This window comes from Vipera ursinii, assembly GCF_947247035.1.
Source record: "Vipera ursinii genome assembly, chromosome: 2".
Lineage (NCBI taxonomy): Eukaryota > Metazoa > Chordata > Lepidosauria > Squamata > Viperidae > Vipera > Vipera ursinii.
Genome location: NC_139513.1, coordinates 172,804,191 through 172,822,542, shown reverse-complemented (window position 1 = coordinate 172,822,542; position 18,352 = coordinate 172,804,191). Strand labels below are relative to the sequence as shown.

The window sequence follows — 18,352 nt, the reverse complement described above, 5'->3', positions numbered from 1 at the left end:
AAATAACTTGAAGGCTCCAACCTGGAGGAAAGTGAACACACATGATTTCTTTGGCACTGTTATCTACCTGGAGTATCCTGGGAGTTTTCATGGCTCTTCTCTCCTACTCTGCTCTAGTGTCAATGAGCGCATCAAGCAGCCTCTGCTTTTCCTTGGAGCCTTTCTTTATCTAGCTCCACATTGTTCACTCATTGGGAAAAGCTCTCCAGATACAGTTCCAGACACCGAATCATTGGCCAGGAAAAGACCATGTCTACCTGAGATGGCCTTGTCGTGCCCACAATGATTCTGGATTTCAAGCTGGGAAAAGACTGAACTGGCCTTTTACTTTGTGCCTTACTTTACTGTTAAAAAGCACGGCAGTGTTACTGTCATTAGTATCTCCCTTTCTCTTTCAGTCCCACCAGGGCTATGGCAAGTACAGCTCATGGCACAGTGGCAGCCACACTTCAACATCTTCCTCACAATCATGGGCCACGCCTCCAAAACGGGGCCGGCTGCTCTACGCTCCACTGATCCTAGTGGAGGAGGAGAGGGAGCAAGGATACAGCTGGGGAAAGAATAGCAGCAGCCTTCCGCCCATGTCACAGGCCCACTGGTACAGGAATGAACCCGAGCTGACCTGCCATAGCTACGGCAGCCTCAAGGTTCCAGGCCCGCTCCGGCACGGCTCCAGTGGCAGATCTGGCAGCGCAGACAGTCTGGTGGAGGCGGTGAGTCTGGGACAGATCTCTGCTTCCTTCAAATACTGTAATTTAGGCTAACACAGTTAAAGATACCAGTTGTACAAGCAATAACACAAGCAGTAACAAAAATAAAAAAAAGATAAATAAAAAGATTGCATCTCTTTCTATTTAAGCTCTCCTTACGTAAATTATATGTTCCCCAAAAAAATTAAACAGGAAGAAATTAATGTATCAAAAGACCGAAGAGAAAAAAAATCAAAAGAAAATGAAAAAGCGAAAAAGCCCCCACAATCCTAACGAGTAGTAGTGTTATATTAAGTTTATTCAAATTGTTACAAATAAATTTTCAATACTAAGGTAAACCAAGAGAGCTACACTGCGTAGCCTTTTCTACCACATAAAGCCTTTCAAAGGCTGAGAAGTGACAGATTTCATTGAGCCATAATTTGGTACTCCCGTCCTTCCAACGTACAGAACTGAATATAGCACAGAATGCTTGTCCAAGCTATTTTAGAGAACAGTCAAACAATCGCCAGCCTTCCATTTTAGATGTCCACTTGTTGGAAGACTTGGAATAAATTATCTGCAAGTAAATTATCCTTTTTGGTCAGGTTTCAGGTATAATAAGATAACTTTTTGGTCATTTTTTACTGTGGGCACACTGGCACACATTAAAAATGAAATTCTGTTGCTTGCTCTCAAAAGTGTACACATACATAACGCACATATAAACATCCTATATACAACATATATAGCAGAGATGTCAAACTCGCGATGTCATGTGATGTCGCACAACGTATCGGGATGGTTTTGCCATCGCTGGCAATGGGGTGGACGCGGCTTCGTGATGACACATCCGGCCCATGGGCTGGCAGTTTGACACCCCTGATATATAGTGTCGGGTCCACATTGATCTCTCTTATGGATGACCAGTGACAGGACCAGATGGAGCAGTGCAAACTTTCTCATCCTATTTGACCTCTGAGTGGACCGTAATGCAAAGCTTACCTTTCTTCTTTTTCTCCTAGGTGCTCATCTCTGAAGGCCTAGGCCTGTATGCACAGGACCCAAATTTTGTGGCCTTTACCAAGCGGGAGATTGCTGATGCCTTCCACATGACTCTGGATGAAATGGAAAGCGCTGCCACAGACTTGTTGAGTCGCAAGTCCCCTGGTGGCGATAGCAGCGGCCGAGGTGGTGGAAGCCACCTTCTGTACAGCAGCGATGGGGAACACAGTGGAGCTGAGAGTCTAGGCCTGGTTTATAGTGATGAAGAAAGCTTCCGTTCCCGTGAGGAAGAGGACTTGGCTGATGAGATGATATGCATCACCACCTATTGACTAAGAAATGCCCTCCCAGCAGGGCATAAAGATTCAGTAGCTGCAGAACAGTTGAAAACATTGCTATGATGGTTGTGATTATTTACAAAACAACGGAGTTCGGGATTAAGAAATCAAACGCTGTCCTCACATTGCCTATAGCAGAAACAGATATTAGAAAGACTGGATAACAAGCTTTCCTGATTTAGGGAGTCTACTCTTTGTCTTCCAGATTTTGGCTCTCCCAAAAATGGTACAGAAAACAGCAGCCTTGTACCTTTTCTTCTAAGGAAGGGTTCCGGAGTCGAATAGGCAATTGTTCCCACACAATTAGTTGTATTTTTTTCATCAGAAACAATAGATATTGTTTAAAAGATCTGGGGTGAGGGGCTATTTTGCCAGATCATATTAAAAAGAGAAGAGAAAAGTAATTATTCTCCAGTTTTCCCTGACGTTCATGAATTACAACCAGTTCTTTTATAGTTGCTTTTCCAACCTGGTCCCTTCCAGATACTTTGGAATTCAGCTTTTATACTGTATTCTCCCAGCTTCCCATAATCATAAATGAGGTCAACATCCCACAAATGATATTGGTATTCTGAGCTTTATATAATAAAGAATCCAGAACAACCTCTGGAGTTTCTCCTAGTATACTCACCTGAATTAAAAGAATGTGCATGACTTAGGAGAAGTTATCTGTGGGTGGGAATCCAAAGTATTAAAGGGAAGGCTATCATGATAACATTGTATGAATTTGGAAGAAACGTTTTACAAATGTTACTTAATCCATTCTATTGTGCTCATAGAAGATTTCCGACTGTCTGTTGCCATACATACAGTAGTGGGATTCAGCCAGTTCGCACCACTTCAGCAGAACCAGTAGCTAATTCTTTGTTGCTCAGACCCAGAATGGACTTCCGGAAGCGGCATCCACACAGAGAATCGGTTGTTCACATATTTGAATCCCACCACTGCATACATAGCAGACTAACCTCCCAATCCAGGAAATTCTATGATTTCCCTAAATTAAAAATGGGTAACTTTCATCTAATTTCCTGAAGTTGCCCAGTTGCCCAAGTTATCAACATTCAACACCCAGCTACTGAATAAAGGTAATGTAATTTTCTGCATTTGCAGAGAGGGGTGCAAAAGAAGAAGTAAAAGAGATTGTTGGTCTCTGTTGATAAAAAAATAATTTTAACAGATTATATTTCCTCCTTGCAAGGCAAAACAAAATTGAATTACCTTCTTAAGACCAAAGGTCTCCTGAAAAGACACATTTGCATTTTTTAAACACGTACATACTTGAGCGGTGGCTCAGTGGGTTAGGACGCTGAGCTTGTCGATCAGATGGTCGGCAGTTTGGCGGGTCGAATCCCGAGTGCCGCGTAACAGAGTGAGCGCCTGTTACTCGTCCCAGCTTCTGCCAACCTAGCAGTTCGAAAGCACGTAAAAATGCAAGTAGAAAAATAGGGACCACTAAGGTGGGAAGGTAACAGCGTTCCGTGCGCCTTCGGCGTCTAGTCATGCCGGCCACATGACCACGGAGACGTCCTTGGACAAGCGCTGGCTCTTCGGCTTTGAAACGGAGATGAGCACCGGCCCCTAGAGTCAGAAACGACTAGCACACATGTGCGGGGGAACCTTTACCTTTTACATACTTAAAACACTATTTTATCTCCCTGTTCAGCTCGAAGCTTCCTGAATATCTTTGTAGTGCACGTAGCTTCAGGTCTTAAAACTGAAAGACAGGCCATAATATGCTGTATTTCACCTGAATATGATTTTCTTTTCTCCTTGTCCTTATTTTACTTGTAAGGATAAGGAGGAGAAGGAAAGTTCTGCAAAACACAGAATGTTTTTAACAATCAAGCAGGATGAAAAAAACAGTCCAGGGAGAGAATGAAGGAAAAGGAAGAAACATGCCACTAAAGCTGAGGAAGGGGTGGCTTTGCTTCCTTTTTTTCCCCCTCCTGCTGTAGCTGGATGGAATTTCTTCCTTCGCCTACAGTGGGGAAACCTGTTCCTCCACAGATTATAATTCATTCAACCATTATAACTCCCAGCATCAATCACTATTGCCCATGTTAGCTGAGGCTATTGGAGGTTAGTTTGACAGCACTGGAGAGGGCAGGTATGCTCAAATTTCTTCCCAGATTGCATCTTAAATCATGCTAAAAGAAAACCTAGAGGAGACTAGGATTATCAGATATCTGGAGGACATGAACAATCGGAAATAAGAACAAATGGAGAGAAAAAAGAGCTTTTCAATTTTCTGGGTATCTGCAATACAAATTACAGCCAAAAAGTTATTTAGGCCTACATGCAGGGCTTTTTTTCTCATAGAACGCTCAGAACGGAGTTCCGGCACCTTTTTTGGATGGAACCTTGTAGGATAGGCAAGGTGGGTTGTATGACATGTGTGAGTTCTGGCACCTTTTTCTTTTACAAAAAAAGCACTGCCTACATGTATATAAAATTACGCTTTTCCAGCATCAGAAAGACCAGTTTTTCAACCGTAACATTTTTCTAGCCAATCTTAATTTTTCAAGAACATTATTGTCTAGTGATAATTTAGAACCGACAACACATTTTCAAATTTCACCACAGAAATGTATGGATTGGTCATGAGATCTGCTGACTACAAGTGATCAGAGATTTGAAGATGCTGGATTGAAGCCAATTGAAGAAATCAGTGAATAAATAATGTAAATGTAGGCTGCCAAGTCTGTTAATAGACGAGGCAAACCAAGAAGCAAACAAGATACGTGGTCAAAATACGTCAAATTTTGAATGACTACTATTGTGAAAACAAATGTTTAAAAAACCCGAGATACTCAGAAAGCTAGACAATATTTGATTTTAAGGCTATGCCTGATGGATTGAGGACAAAAAGGAGGCTATCCTTCTGGCAGATTTCTGGAAACCCTAGGTTTTTTTGCTGGGCTAGCTTTTTGCAATGATTAATTGATGAGGTAATGTCTCTATTACCAACAGATCCCAGAGGGCCTTTGAGCTAGACAGCTTTTATATTACTGTCAAAAGGTACGTGGATAACATGGGTGCTGTATGAAGGCTTTGATCCAGGTTTTAAAAGCCCTCAGTTCAAATGCTTGAGAGGTCTCTTCCAAGGCAGCAAGATATGCAGTGAGACAGAAGTGAAAGGTAGAGGTGGTATGACCCCATTTTGAATTCAGTTCGAACTATATTAGCTTTGGACTTACTCACACTGGGCCTTTTCTAACAGATGACCTACGAGGGAAGGAGAGTACTGACAGATTAAAAGTTCTTTATTCTGGCATGAGTTTGCTACCGAGGAACAAAGCCCCAATTTTTGTGCATGTTTAGTTCAGATGAACTCATCAAAGAAGGTCCAAAATAAGTTCATGATATTGCTAACACTCCCTTGAAATTTACAAAACCATGTGGATAATATTTTAAATAACTTTCTATAGCAAAATCTACTAGATTTTGAGCTAAAATTTTTATAGGTACTGTATATAATTATCTCAAATTAAGTATTAGTTCTTAATACTTAATTAGTTCTTAGATGAATGGATAGAAGGGAAACTCATCAAATTTGCAGATGACACCAAGCTGGCAGGAATAGCCAACACTGTAGAAGAAAGGCTCAAGATCCAAAAGGATCTCGACAGACTAGAACACTGGGCCCTATCTAATAAAATGAAATTCAGTGGTGAGAAAAGTAAGGTTTTATACTTAGGCAAGAAAAACCAAATGCACAGGTACAGAATAAGTGGAACCTGACTCTAGCAGTAACTACAAGAGGACTCTAGGAGTCCTAGTGGACAAGCACTTAAATATGAGCCAACAATGTGCTGCAGCCCCCCCCCCCCCAAAAAAGTCAATGCAGTTCTTGGCTGCATTAATGGATATAAAATCAAAATCATGTGAAATGTTGGTACACTGTGTAATGTCTTGGTAAGACCAGACTTGGAATATTGCATCCAGTTTTGGTCACCACAATATAAAAAAATGTTGAGACTCTAAAAGAATGATTGCAGGAATTGGGTATGTCTAGTCAGTACTAGGAGTGACATGATAGCAGTGTACCAATATTTGAGGGTGTTATGTAGGTCACCTGTCCACTGGGGGGCAGCAGCCAGGGGACCTGATTGGTCAACCTGTCCGGCGGGAACTTGTGGACACCGGGTTGGGTGATACCTGTCTGGCGGGAGAATTGAGAGATCGGGTTGGCTGACTTCAGGGGATGGGAAACGTTATATAAGAGGGTACCTGCGAGGAAGGGGCAGTTCTGCCATGTTGTACTCAATAAAGAAGGATTAACATATGTCGTCTCTGAGTCTGTCCTATGGCCGTCCAGACATAACAGTGGCGACGAGGATGGGATCGCTGTAAGCGTGGAGAAGCGAACAACCACCCAGCCGCTGGAACCGCGAGAAGCAGGAGATTCGAATAGCCATCAGCGCGCCGCACGCAGCCGAGGAAAGTATCAGAGGAAAGAACCATGGAAACAGTCGCGGCAACCGAATGGCCCAGTTCGGAACAGTGAGGGAGTTCGACACGAGGCATCCCGAAGACTGGGAAGATTACGTAGGACAAGTCGAAGGCTACTTACTGATCAACGGCATGACAGATGATCAGAAGAAAGCCGCAGCCTTACTGTCCATTAGCGGAACAGCGGTATACCGAGTAGCCGCAGGGCTATGCCAGCCAGCAGCAGTTGCCTGCGTGCCGTATGCAGAGCTCAAAAGGAAGCTAAAGGAGCATTTCACACCAAAACGCTCCGAGCTTTTCTGGAGAAGAATTTTTGAGCGCAGAAACCAAAAACAAGGGGAGTCCATAACAGACTTCATGGCTGCTGTGAGAGAAGCCACGCTCCAGTGCAAATACGATAATTTGGAGGTGAGAATTCAGGACAGAGTAGTCCTAGGGCTCAGAGACGAGCAATTACAAAACCAGATAATTGCCAAACCCACGGGGACACTGCAGGAGGTACTGGACGAGCTGCTAACTTACGAAGCGACCGGCCAACGGGAACGGGATCAATCCTGTTGTGGGGGGGTTGATAATTCACCACGGAAGCCTTGTGGATGGTGGAGAGGAGGATTACGAATATGAAACTGACATCGACGCAGTCACCCAAAGGACCGAACATCGCGACAACCCCGACCGGTACAGGAGACCACCCATGACTCCATCAACCAGAATGCAGAAGGATGGAGTAAACAGGCACAAAGACACGGAACTAAAGTGCGGCAGCTGCAGGGGAAATCATCCCAGACCTGGGTGCCGGTTCCGGAATGCCAAATGTAGGAATTGTGGCAAGACAGGCCACATCCAGGTGATCTGCAGGAGCAAACCGCAGAACAACCTCCACGACATCGAGGCCTGGGGCCCAGGTAAGGTAACCCCCCTTAACAGTGGCACTGAGACCCGGAAGCCACAGACACGCACCTCTAACCAGGGAAGGGTAGGTTCCGTTAACCAGTTGCTAAGCCCAAAACTCAGAATCGATGTCCGTCTGCAGGGCATCCCCTGCAAGATGGAGATCGATTCAGGGGCATCAGTCTCCATAATCTCGGGAGAAACACTGGCACGAATAGAAGAAAGAAGCGGTCGCCACATCCACATTAAAAGCACTCCCATCCGGCTAGCAGATTTTCAAAGGGCACCCATAAAAATAATAGGGTCGGCCACCATCGAAGTTTGTTTCAAACAATTTAAGGGGCCATTAGAACTATTAGTGACGGAAGGGCAGAGGGCCAGCTTAATAGGACTAAACTGGTTCGAAAGGCTGGGAATATGGGTTGGGGGAATCAACTCAGTACAACATAAAACCCTCGATGCCATCTGCAAAAGTTTTGCAGACGTTTTCGATGGAACTTTAGGGAAATACAAGGGCCCCCCAATTAACTTTAATTTAGATCCCGCAGTACTCCCCATAAGAATTAAAGCTAGAAGAGTCCCATTCGCCCTCAAACAAAAAATTGAGAGTGAATTGGATAAATTAGTGGGCCAGGGAGTACTGGAACCAGTAGAGGGGGGGCCCTGGGAAACCCCTATTGTCACCCCCCTCAAACCCAACAGCAACATAAGGATATGCGCTGATTATAAGGCCACCCTGAACCGGGCCTTAAATCAGCATGCTTACCCCGTCCCAACGGTGAAGCAGGTCCTCGCCGCCATCCAGAAACGCGCCATCTTTGCGAAACTGGATTTAGCACAGGCGTATTTGCAGCTAACAGTTACAAAGGAAGCAGCAGATTCACAAACTATAGTCACCCACAAGGGGGTGTTCCGAGTTAACAGACTACAGTTTGGTATAGCAGCAGTCCCTGGCATCTTCCAAGAGGTGATGGAAAAAACACTCAAAGGTATACCTGGGTTGTGCCCATACTTTGATGATGTGCTAATTGCGGGAGAAAGTGAAGAAGTTCTAGCTGGAAGATTAGAAAGGGTATTAGAAAAGTTCAGAGCAGCTGGATTTAAATTTAAAAAAGAGAAATGTTCCATAGGTGTGACTTCCACTGAGTTCTTGGGGTACAGGATTGATGCTCAAGGCATCCACCCAACAGAGGAAAAAATTAAAGCGATAAAATCTGCCCCAGCACCTAAAAATAAGGCGGAGCTACAAGCATTTTTGGGGCTAATTAATTTCTATCATACGTTTCTGCCACACAAAACCGCAATAGCAGAACCATTGCACAGGTTGCTGGATAAGAAAGCCCTGTGAACGTGGCAGGAACAGCACAAGAGAAGCTTTGAAAATCTAAAAGAAATACTCTCTAGCAATGCGACAGTTACACATTTTATTGAAGATAAGCCTATATGCTTAGCATGTGACGCATCTCCTTATGGAGTGGGGGCAGTAATCAGCCACCTGGAAAACAATGGGGAACAAAAACCCATTGCATACTATTCCAGAACCCTGTCCAAGGCTGAAAGGAATTATGCCCAAATTGACAAAGAGGCATTAGCAATCGTGGCAGGAGTTAAAAAATTCCACGATTACCTATATGGGAGAAAGTTTACCATATTCACAGACCACAAACCCCTACTGGGGCTATTCACCACAGATAGACAAACCCCACAAATAATGTCCCCAAGGATGCTAAGATGGTCAATATTCCTCTCAGCTTACACATTTACCATTGTATACAGACCAGGTAAGGAGATGGGTCACGCACATGCTTTAAGCAGGCTACCATTACCAGAAATGGAACAAGACCCAGCACCAGCGGGGCAAATCCTGGCATTACAAGAACTCCCTGAATGTCCCCTAACAGCAAAAGACATTGCAAATGCCACTGGCAGGGACCCAATACTAAGTAGAGTGGCAATATGGGTCCAATGTGGGTGGCAAGAAAAGAATCCAGGGCCACAATTCCAGGCATACTTTGTGAGAAGGAATGAGATGTCCTCTCACAAGGGATGCCTCCTATGGGGAAACAGAGTGATAGTGCCAGAAAAATTAAGAGAAAAAGTCATTAGGGAATTGCATGAAGGGCACCAGGGAATAGTGCGCATGAAAGCCTTGGCACGGAGTTACCTGTGGTGGCCAGGACTAGACAAAGCCATTGAGGAACAAGTAGCAGGATGCTATCAATGTCAAAGGTCCAGACCTGAACAAGCACACGCACCGGTACATAGGTGGGAGGCAACACACAACCCATGGTCCAGAGTGCACATAGATTATGCTGGACCATTCCAAGGACAAACATTCTTAGCTGTGGTAGACAGCTATTCAAGATGGTTAGAGGTGGTGCCTGTAAAGAGCATGACGTCTTCCACGACCATACAGGTGCTGAGGGGACTCTTTACCACACACGGGTTACCTGACGTGATTGTTTCTGATAACGGGCCTCAATTCACCTCTACTGAATTTCAGGACTTCCTCAAGGCCAACTTGATTAGGCACACAACGGCGGCACCTTTCCACCCGTCCAGTAACGGTCTTGCTGAGAGGAACGTGAGATCTACCAAGGAGGCACTGCGCAGAATCATTGCTGGAGATTGGCACCAGAGACTGGCTCAATTTTTACTAGCACAACACACTACACCGTGCACAGCAACGGGGAAAAGCCCAGCTGAAATGAGATGGGGAAGGAGACTGATAACCAAACTAGACAGACTCCACCCAGATAGAGCAGCAGCTGAGACTGAACAGGACACTACTGCCAAGTCATTGGCTGTAGGTGACTTAGTGTGGGCCAGGAACTATGGCACAGGAGAGAAGTGGACACAAGGGATTGTTGTGGACAAAATCAGGCCCTTATCTTACATCATTGAGGGGGAAGGAGAGCGTCATGTCAGGAGACACATCGACCAGCTGAGGAAAAGAGCGCCAGAGAATACCCCTCAGTTATATAACGAGGCCCAGCAACAACACTGCAACATACACATCAAACCATTCCAGGTGCAAACACCACCAGTGCAGACATACCAGCCAACAACATCAAGGTCAGCTGAACAACCGGGAACAAGGCCACCAAAGTCACCAACAATAGGCCTGACGGCAACAGATATAGACAACAGGACAGTAACGAGGGAGCTTACCTCAGTCCCAGAGTTAGGAGGACAGCCGCGGGGTGGGAGCCAGTCAGCACCAACTGTAGAGGCCCAAGGTGGGGCAGCAAGGTCGGTCACACCACCTGGAAGATACCCAACCAGGGCTCACAGAACTCCGGCATACCTGAAAGATTATGTGAGATAGGAGCGGAGATTAGAAGGGCCAAGGAATAACCAGAGATCAAAATTAGTTAGTTGTGCTCACGTTGGGGGGGAAGGGGTGTTATGTAGGTCACCTGTCCACCGGGGGGCAGCAGCCAGGGGACCTGATTGGTCAACCTGTCCGGCGGGAATTTGTGGACACTGGGTTGGGTGATACCTGTCTGGCGGGAGAATTGAGAGATCGGGTTGGCTGACTTCAGGGGATGGGAAATGTTATATAAGAGGGTACCTGCGAGGAAGGGGCAGTTCTGCCATGTTGTACTCAATAAAGAAGGATTAACATACATCGTCCTATGGCCGTCCAGACACAACAAAAGGGCTGCCACAAAGAAGAGTGTGTCAACCTATCCAAAGGCAGGACAAGAAGCAATCAATGGAAACTAATCAAGGAGAGAAGCAACCTAGAACTAAGGAGAAACTTCCTGATGGTCAGAACAATTAAGGAGTGGAACAACCTGCCTCCAGACATTGTGGGTGCTCCATCACTGGAGCCTTTTAAGAAGAGATTGGACAGCCATTTATCTGAAATGGTATAGAATCACCTGCTTGAGAGAGAGGCTGGACTGGAGGACCTTCGGCATCCCTTCCAATTCTGTTATTCTGTTATTTTTTCTATGAACATGTGTGTCAATCCCATCAATTCCAAACAAAGACTGGAATGGTATAGATCTCCTGCCATGGCAAGGGGTTGAACTGGATCTCCAAGGTCCCTTCCAATCCTATTTGTTCTTTGTTCTCTCCTTCCTAGGGACCAGAATTGACGTTACTCTACAATTAATAGAAGCTATATTTTAAAATTGCTTTCCATCAAAATTATAGCTTCCACTCATGTAGTCACATTTTTAGGAAAGAAATAATCTACGCCCAGTGCTTTTTTTGTAAAAGAAAAAGGTGCCGGAACTCACACGTCATACAACCCGCCTTGTCTACCCTACAAGGTTCCATCCAAAAAAGGTGCCGGAACTCAGAATGGAGCGTTCTATGAGAAAAAAGCCCTGTCTATGCCTAATACTGCCTTTTATTTTTTCTATAATCCTCTTTGAAAAAGTGGTACAAAACTAAAACAGTATTTCTGTGGGCTTTTTAAAATCATACGTACCTCATACACAAAAGCATTGAGGCTATAATAATAACTGAGACATAAAGGAATAAGAGAATAAGACTTTGTTCTAAGAATATCAGAACACAGAAGATGGCCATCTACTTGAAGGGCTTCCAGTCCAAGTCTGATTTTAAATCTAAAGCCATCCCAGAAAAGTGGCTTAAAATGGGCCATTCAGCACCCAGAGAAGATAATGCCATCACCATCTTGTGTTGTGGTGAAATATATTGCATTCATATTATTTCTGAAGTTGTCCCTGTACATGTTAATTTCCCTGCTGCCCTGCCTGTCAGCTGGTATTCCTGGGTGGTATTCCTGTCTTTTGGGGCTAGAGGCTTAGCATACTTTTACGATTAGAGCAGCCACTCTCAACATTAGTAACTTTCAGTTGTGTGGACCAACTCCATGAATTCCCTAGCCAGCATGCTGAATGTATGGATTCTGGGAATTGAAGTCCACACATCTGAAAATTGCGAGAAACCCTGATGTTTACGTATGACACATAAACACATATACACCTACTGATGGCAATCCACATATACCAAATGGGTGTTCTGTTTATTATGAATCACAAGAACAAAACATGGGCAAACATTAGAGCAGAAGAAGCATTTTTAACTTTGGCATCAACTTAACCTCCATTTCCCACTCTAAAAGGGTTCTCTATTTGCCCAGGAAGAACATGGCTCTCATCCTAGCTTCGCCTGCCAGTACCGTTGACGTCATCCCTCCCGGCTCCCAATCTCTCCCTACCGCTATTCCTCTCCCCCATCACGCTCTCCGCCCCTCCCTCTAAGGCTGCTCCAGATAAAGTCCCCCCCCCACCGGCCCCAACCTCCCCTGCGCTCTACTGCGTCGCCCTCGCTTTCCCCAAGCAAAGATGGAAGTCGTCAATCAGGTAAGCGCTGAGGATTTCAACACTGGGAACAGCTCCCCATAGCCTTCTTAGCCTGCACCCCCACATTGAGAGGTTGATCACCTAAGCTGGCTCCCACCGATCCCATGGCCGCTTCCCCGCTTTAATCCCATCCTGCTTGGATTGAGATTGATTCTAAAGACAGCAAGAAGATGCGCCGGGTGCAGCACCATCTGCGCGGTGCAGCGAGACGAGAGCCTCCGTGTTAGAGGAATGGGGTCGGAGTGGGAGCACGTTTAGTTAGGTGAGCAATCGCCCAAAGTGGGGATGCAGACTAAGAGAGCCGCGGGGAGTTCACGTTACCCAGTGCAGCAATTTGCAGGAGCTGCATTGAGCCCATCCTGGGTGGAAGGGAGGAGAGAGGAGAGGAGGCTGTGAAATTGCTGCAGTGAGGCAGCTGGAAATGAGAAATGAGGTTTCTGGAGAAGGCAGGTGCCAAAGCAGATGCAAGATGATATAGGTAGATTAGAGAAGATAGATAGATAGATAGATAGATAGATAGATAGATAGATAGATAGATAGATAGATAGATAGATAGATAGTGGATGGATGGATGGATGGATGGATGGATGGATGGATGGATGGATGGATGGATGGATAAATGACAGAGATTTCTGTTGGGAGAGAGATGGGGGTCATGCATATCCCCCCCTCTCCCTGCAACCTTTTCCACTTATAACTTGATACAGAAGCTCTAGATTGGAGCTGAGAAACCTAGGTAATGTAGAGGCACTGCAGCGGTCTGCCTGCTGTCACTGCAGCAGACGGGAGGAAGTGTGGGTGAGAAGGAACTGCCGCCAAAATGGCTGGAGTGATGCAATAAAGCTGCGCAATATAAAATAGGCTCTTAGGCTGTATTTAGGGAGCCAAAGGGCAGGGGTGAAGTGAGGGATTTTTGGGGGGAGGAAAGAGAAAGCACCACAACAGTAAACAGACGGGGGGGGGATGGGGGGGGGTTGTGATGGCAATCAATATCACTGCACTGAGGTTGGTTGGCAATCTGGTGCATGCAGAAAGTGTCTGCAAGTGCTAATTAGCGAAAAAGGATTGGCAGAGTTGGAGCTAGGCATGTAGAAATTGGGCAAGGTGATTGCAGGGAAGAGAAAAACAGTTTAACTGGATAATACGGAACTCAGATGCATATTTCTCTTCTCCTTGGAGTTCTACCGAATGAATGAATAAGTAAATAAAGGTGCTTCCTATCAAAAGGAGGGTGGCCAGGCAGGCAATGTAAGTGAACATGGAGGGCAAAAGGGGCAGCCCTTGCCTTTGTGGGGTGCAGCAGATGATGGATGGAAGGGGTGTCTGTATGCCTGCGGAATAACCCCAAGCCAGAGAAATGAGGAGGGAGAAAGAGAGCGAGGAAGGGGGGGGCATGAGATGAGATTTCATTTGATCATATTTTGAGTGGAGAGAGATGTCAGTAGGTAAAATGGGTTGGTTGGAGAGAGAGGTAGTTATAGATGCTAGACCAGAGGAAATGGAGAGCAGGCAAAATAAGATTTGTCGCTTAGGGGCAGTTTCTGATTCCTGTTCCCTAGAGCAATTGCAGCAAGATGCACCAGGCGGAGGGGGACGATTTGCAAGAGGAAGTGATTTCCCCCTTGGGAATGAAGGTGGCTTCTAATTTTGTGTCCTGGTGGAGGAGTTTCAGTGAAGCAACATTGTTGCACAGACTGTGGGATTCATATTTCAATGCAGTGGGAGTATTTTTTGAGGACTGACATGAATTTTGTATTTTTTCTTTTCTTTTTGGATGAAGTATCGCTGGATACCTGAAGTATCTTGAGGGCAGAGTTCTTTAAACAGATCAGAAAAGATGGAAGGGAGAAATACAGATTTTCTTACATGGAATTTTGAGCTGTTCTTTGCATAAGAAGAAGCATTAAGAGAACAGCCGGATGTCCACGTTAAAGTGTAGTCTACCAGCCAGTGGAAAAACATCCCATAGCTTGCTATCCCAATGGCCAAACCCTGTTCAGTCTCACTCAAAAGGCTCGTGGATGTCCTTACAGTTTTCATGCAGGACAAGATAAGGAAAGTGATTGATGGATTCTCCGGCTTACATTTCCGTTCTCACTGGGACCACCTGCTAGCAGGAAACCCAGCCACCTACTAATTGTTCTCAGCATAACTGAATTAGTGTAGATGGGGTCCTTTGAATGGCAGGCTTAGTCACCTGCTTATATTAGGTCAGGTACTCTTGTGTCTGTACCTGTCAGGCTATTTCTGAACACATATCTAGTGCTCTTTCAAAAGAGCATTAGACCTGTACATATAAAGAACCTGCCTGAGACTGATAAGAACCTCAGAAAGTGCTGGTCAAGAATTAGGCAAGCAAATGCCTCTGCAGCAGCGACATCTCTGGTGTCTCCTACAGTCCAAACTGAAATAGCAACACTGAACAGCATTCAGTGATGGGGCTGGTGGCAGTGGTGCTCGCAGCAGTTCAAAGTGGGTAGGAACTGGGCACATCCCAATTCCTGACTACATCACCAGCTTCCTATTGATCAAATGCGCTAGGTTGTGTCCATGGCAAAAATTATGGTGGGACAAGAAGGAAAACACAATGTTAACTTTCAAACTGGGGGATATGAGGAAGAGCCCTAAGGCTCTTGAAGAGGGAAGGGTAGACTTGGGGATATTCCAGAGAAGATTGTCGCATTACATTTCTTCCTGCTCAGTTGTAAGGTGAGATTATTCAAAAGTAAGTCCCCTTGGGTTATAAGGAAGCTTAGGACGGCAGACTCACTCAGCCCTTGTTTCTTCCCTTGGATCTCAGAGGAAGAAGGGGAAGAAACCATGATTAAAAATATGAGATGGGTTCTGGTGATGATGTTTCCGTCCAACCCCAACGGGTGTTTGATCAACAGATGGTCACTTATTTAGCTTTTGTGAGCGTCAGGACAAAATATATTTAATTCTGTTGGTTTTTTAACACTTTCTTTTTCAGTTGAATGTCATGTTTGTATATTTTATGCATTTTATATTTTTTTAGGTGTGGAGCTGTCCTTTTCTTCTAGAGCAGATCAAATTATAAATGCAAATCAGTCAACTTCCTCAGAGAGGGGAGTGTTGTTGCTGCTACCAACGCTTTTGAACATCCTGGCTTTTTCAGTGCTGATAAGTGAATTATCTTGAGGCATGTTTTCATGCAAGGCAGGAGATGCTGGGAAGCAGAATTAGTGCAAGCTGCTTGTGAACAAGATGAGACCTTTTGCTGTATTGCCTGCAGAACAGTTCAGCTATTGGATGGTGTGCATAGGCGGTGGTATCACATTGCCTCTGTGGGGCTAAACAAGCCAGAGATGTGTGTGTCATAAGAGAGCAGGGCTTTCAGTTGTTCATCAGGGCAAGGTGGTCCAATGTGGGACAAAAAGGATGTGGGATCATCTAGAATGGTGGAAAACTCTGGAGTGGTTTGCGGTACAAGCAGATGTACCTACTCATAGATGTGTACAAAAGAAGGATCTGTGTCGCTGATGCGCCTTGGGCAGTCCTGTGTCGGAGTGCACCAATGAATATAATGGCTATCATACCAGTCTGTGATCATGAGACATATTTTTGGCATATATGAAACCAAGGACACCATGGGGATAACAACATCTAGTGTACTAGGTAACTTTACTGAGCTAATCTATATGATCAGCTGTACGAAGCAGCTTTGATTCTTAAGAATGCTGCATAATATTTATATATAGATGGGAGATTTCAGCCTTCAGAAAACGGCAGCATTCATGTGCACAATACATGAGAGATGTATGAGCCTTTTAAGGTGTCTGATATATTTCTCCTTTGTCGAGTTTGCTGCCTGTAGTATAGGAACACATGTATCTAAAGCCATGCTAGATGACCGATTATGCATTATCTTTGACCTCTTTCTAGGACACTCTCTTTTGCCTTCCAGAACATTGGTGGAAGTCTCAAACAGCCTTCCCTGACCTGATGCAATCCCAAACCTATCTGATGCTGAGAATAAGTTAGCCCTCACTTCCCTGAGAAGGTGCTTTGTGAGGAGAGGGCCATCACAATCAACTGCAATGTCTCCCCTGGTTTGGCATTTGGGGACCATGACAGACCTTCATTACAGAATGTGCTTCTTTCAGTTATCTCCATTAAGATACTGTAGGAAAAAAAATTTTGTGGGGGGGAGGGAATTTCTAAGCTAATTATATTTGCTGTAAACAGTGTTGAAATATTTTTCCTTCTCTTCACTGCCCCTCCTGCTATGGTTTTATCAGCTCTCATTATGTTTTAGAATTCCTTTTTTGTTGAAAAGAGCCAACACATTTTTTAAGCAGCCCAGAAAATTAAACAAAAATGCCATTTAACTTACCCTACGTAAATCACATTATATAGGATTGATTGAGTATTGGTTACAAGGGGAGCTAAAGTAAATCCAATTAGAACTTTCTTCCACTTGGCATCCTCTGGATGTATTGGGACCGGAACTGCCAGAATTCCCAGGATTCTTGGAGTTTCCTTCTAACATATCCAGAAAATGTCAGGTTGGGGAAGCCTGACCTAGCTGGACACTTTCGAAAGACACTCTGTGTCATTTCCCTGTGTGATTCCAAGGTTATTCTCCTTTGTTGCAACAGTTAGAAAAAAACAAACTGAATAAATGATTCTGAGAAGTCTGGCAGAGAGCTTCCAACTACAGCTTCTGTTCTTCAGCATGTTTGCTTTGCTTGAACATGTCTGGTGGATCCCAACTTATCTAAGCAGTGGGGCGGGGGCACTTCACTTCTCTGAATGAGACGAATAGAGACAGGACAAAGACTGGAGCTTCATGGCCATACCTATCCTTGGTACTCATGAGATTCCAGATTCACCTTCGGCTTATTCAGCTGAAAGTTGTCAAAGGCCTGTGACCTTGGACCACCACAGGTTTCTGCTTAACGCATCATCTTAGATGCATACATTCCACAGGTTTCTAAACCAAATTTCCTTTCTCTTTTCACAGCTTGTGGCGGTTGGACAGTTCCGGATCTTCAAGGAGCCCCTGGGTTTTGTAAAGTTGCTAGAATGGGTGAGTACGCCATACCAGCACCCTTACAAGTCAAGAGGAGTCTGTTTAACTCCTGCCTTCATCCTGCTTAGAATTAAGACAGACGCTCCAAAGGACAGTGTTTGCTCGTTCCTTCTCCCAAAGTTGCATCTACCTTTTAAAGGTGGAGAAGGTTTGTCTTCTTTGGCATCTGGCCAGTTATATTCTGTTCCTGAGCCCCGGCTGAGCTCCAGCTGCATATGAAGTCAGGAGCAGGGCCGAGATAGAAGCTCCTGAGTGCTATTCCAAGCAGGATTTCACTGTTTACCATTGGACAGTCTCACATGTAGATGAAGTGCCTCACTCCCCCCTGTGCTATCTCCAGAATTACTGAGGCGGCCAATCATTCCTAGCCTAGATCTTACAATGGGTTGGGACACAACCTGTTTGCTGAAGCATTGAACCAGGTCAGGCAGGCTACTTCCAATCATCTGGAAATTCTCCCCATCACAACCACTGTGACCATAGCAACCTAGCAGGATGGAGGACAGGGAGACAGGGAGAAAGTGTTATGATACTGTAGTGCAAGGATTTGCTAATGATGACGCCAACATCAGAAGGAAT

At 44.9% G+C, this 18,352-nt stretch overlaps 2 protein-coding genes across 2 annotated transcripts in view; both read left to right on the top strand.

The window, feature by feature from the left end:
• CACNA1F (calcium voltage-gated channel subunit alpha1 F) overlaps positions 1 to 2,650 on the top strand; it is a 69,535-nt gene extending 66,885 nt beyond the window's left edge. Inside the window, exons 45-46 of the mRNA XM_083353461.1 lie at positions 399 to 713; positions 1,715 to 2,650. Coding sequence (XP_083209587.1) covers positions 399 to 713; positions 1,715 to 2,026 — 627 coding nt within the window. The 3' untranslated portion in view covers positions 2,027 to 2,650. The remainder of the gene's footprint in view (positions 1 to 398; positions 714 to 1,714) is intronic.
• Positions 2,651 to 7,196: 4,546 nt separating this feature from the next.
• Positions 7,197 to 18,352, top strand: part of SYP (synaptophysin) — a gene marked incomplete at its 5' end in the record, with an annotated part of 31,493 nt that continues 20,337 nt past the window's right edge. The window contains 4 exons of the mRNA XM_083353460.1: positions 7,197 to 7,389; positions 12,698 to 12,720; positions 14,280 to 14,354; positions 17,705 to 17,770. Coding sequence (XP_083209586.1) covers positions 7,197 to 7,389; positions 12,698 to 12,720; positions 14,280 to 14,354; positions 17,705 to 17,770 — 357 coding nt within the window. The remainder of the gene's footprint in view (positions 7,390 to 12,697; positions 12,721 to 14,279; positions 14,355 to 17,704; positions 17,771 to 18,352) is intronic.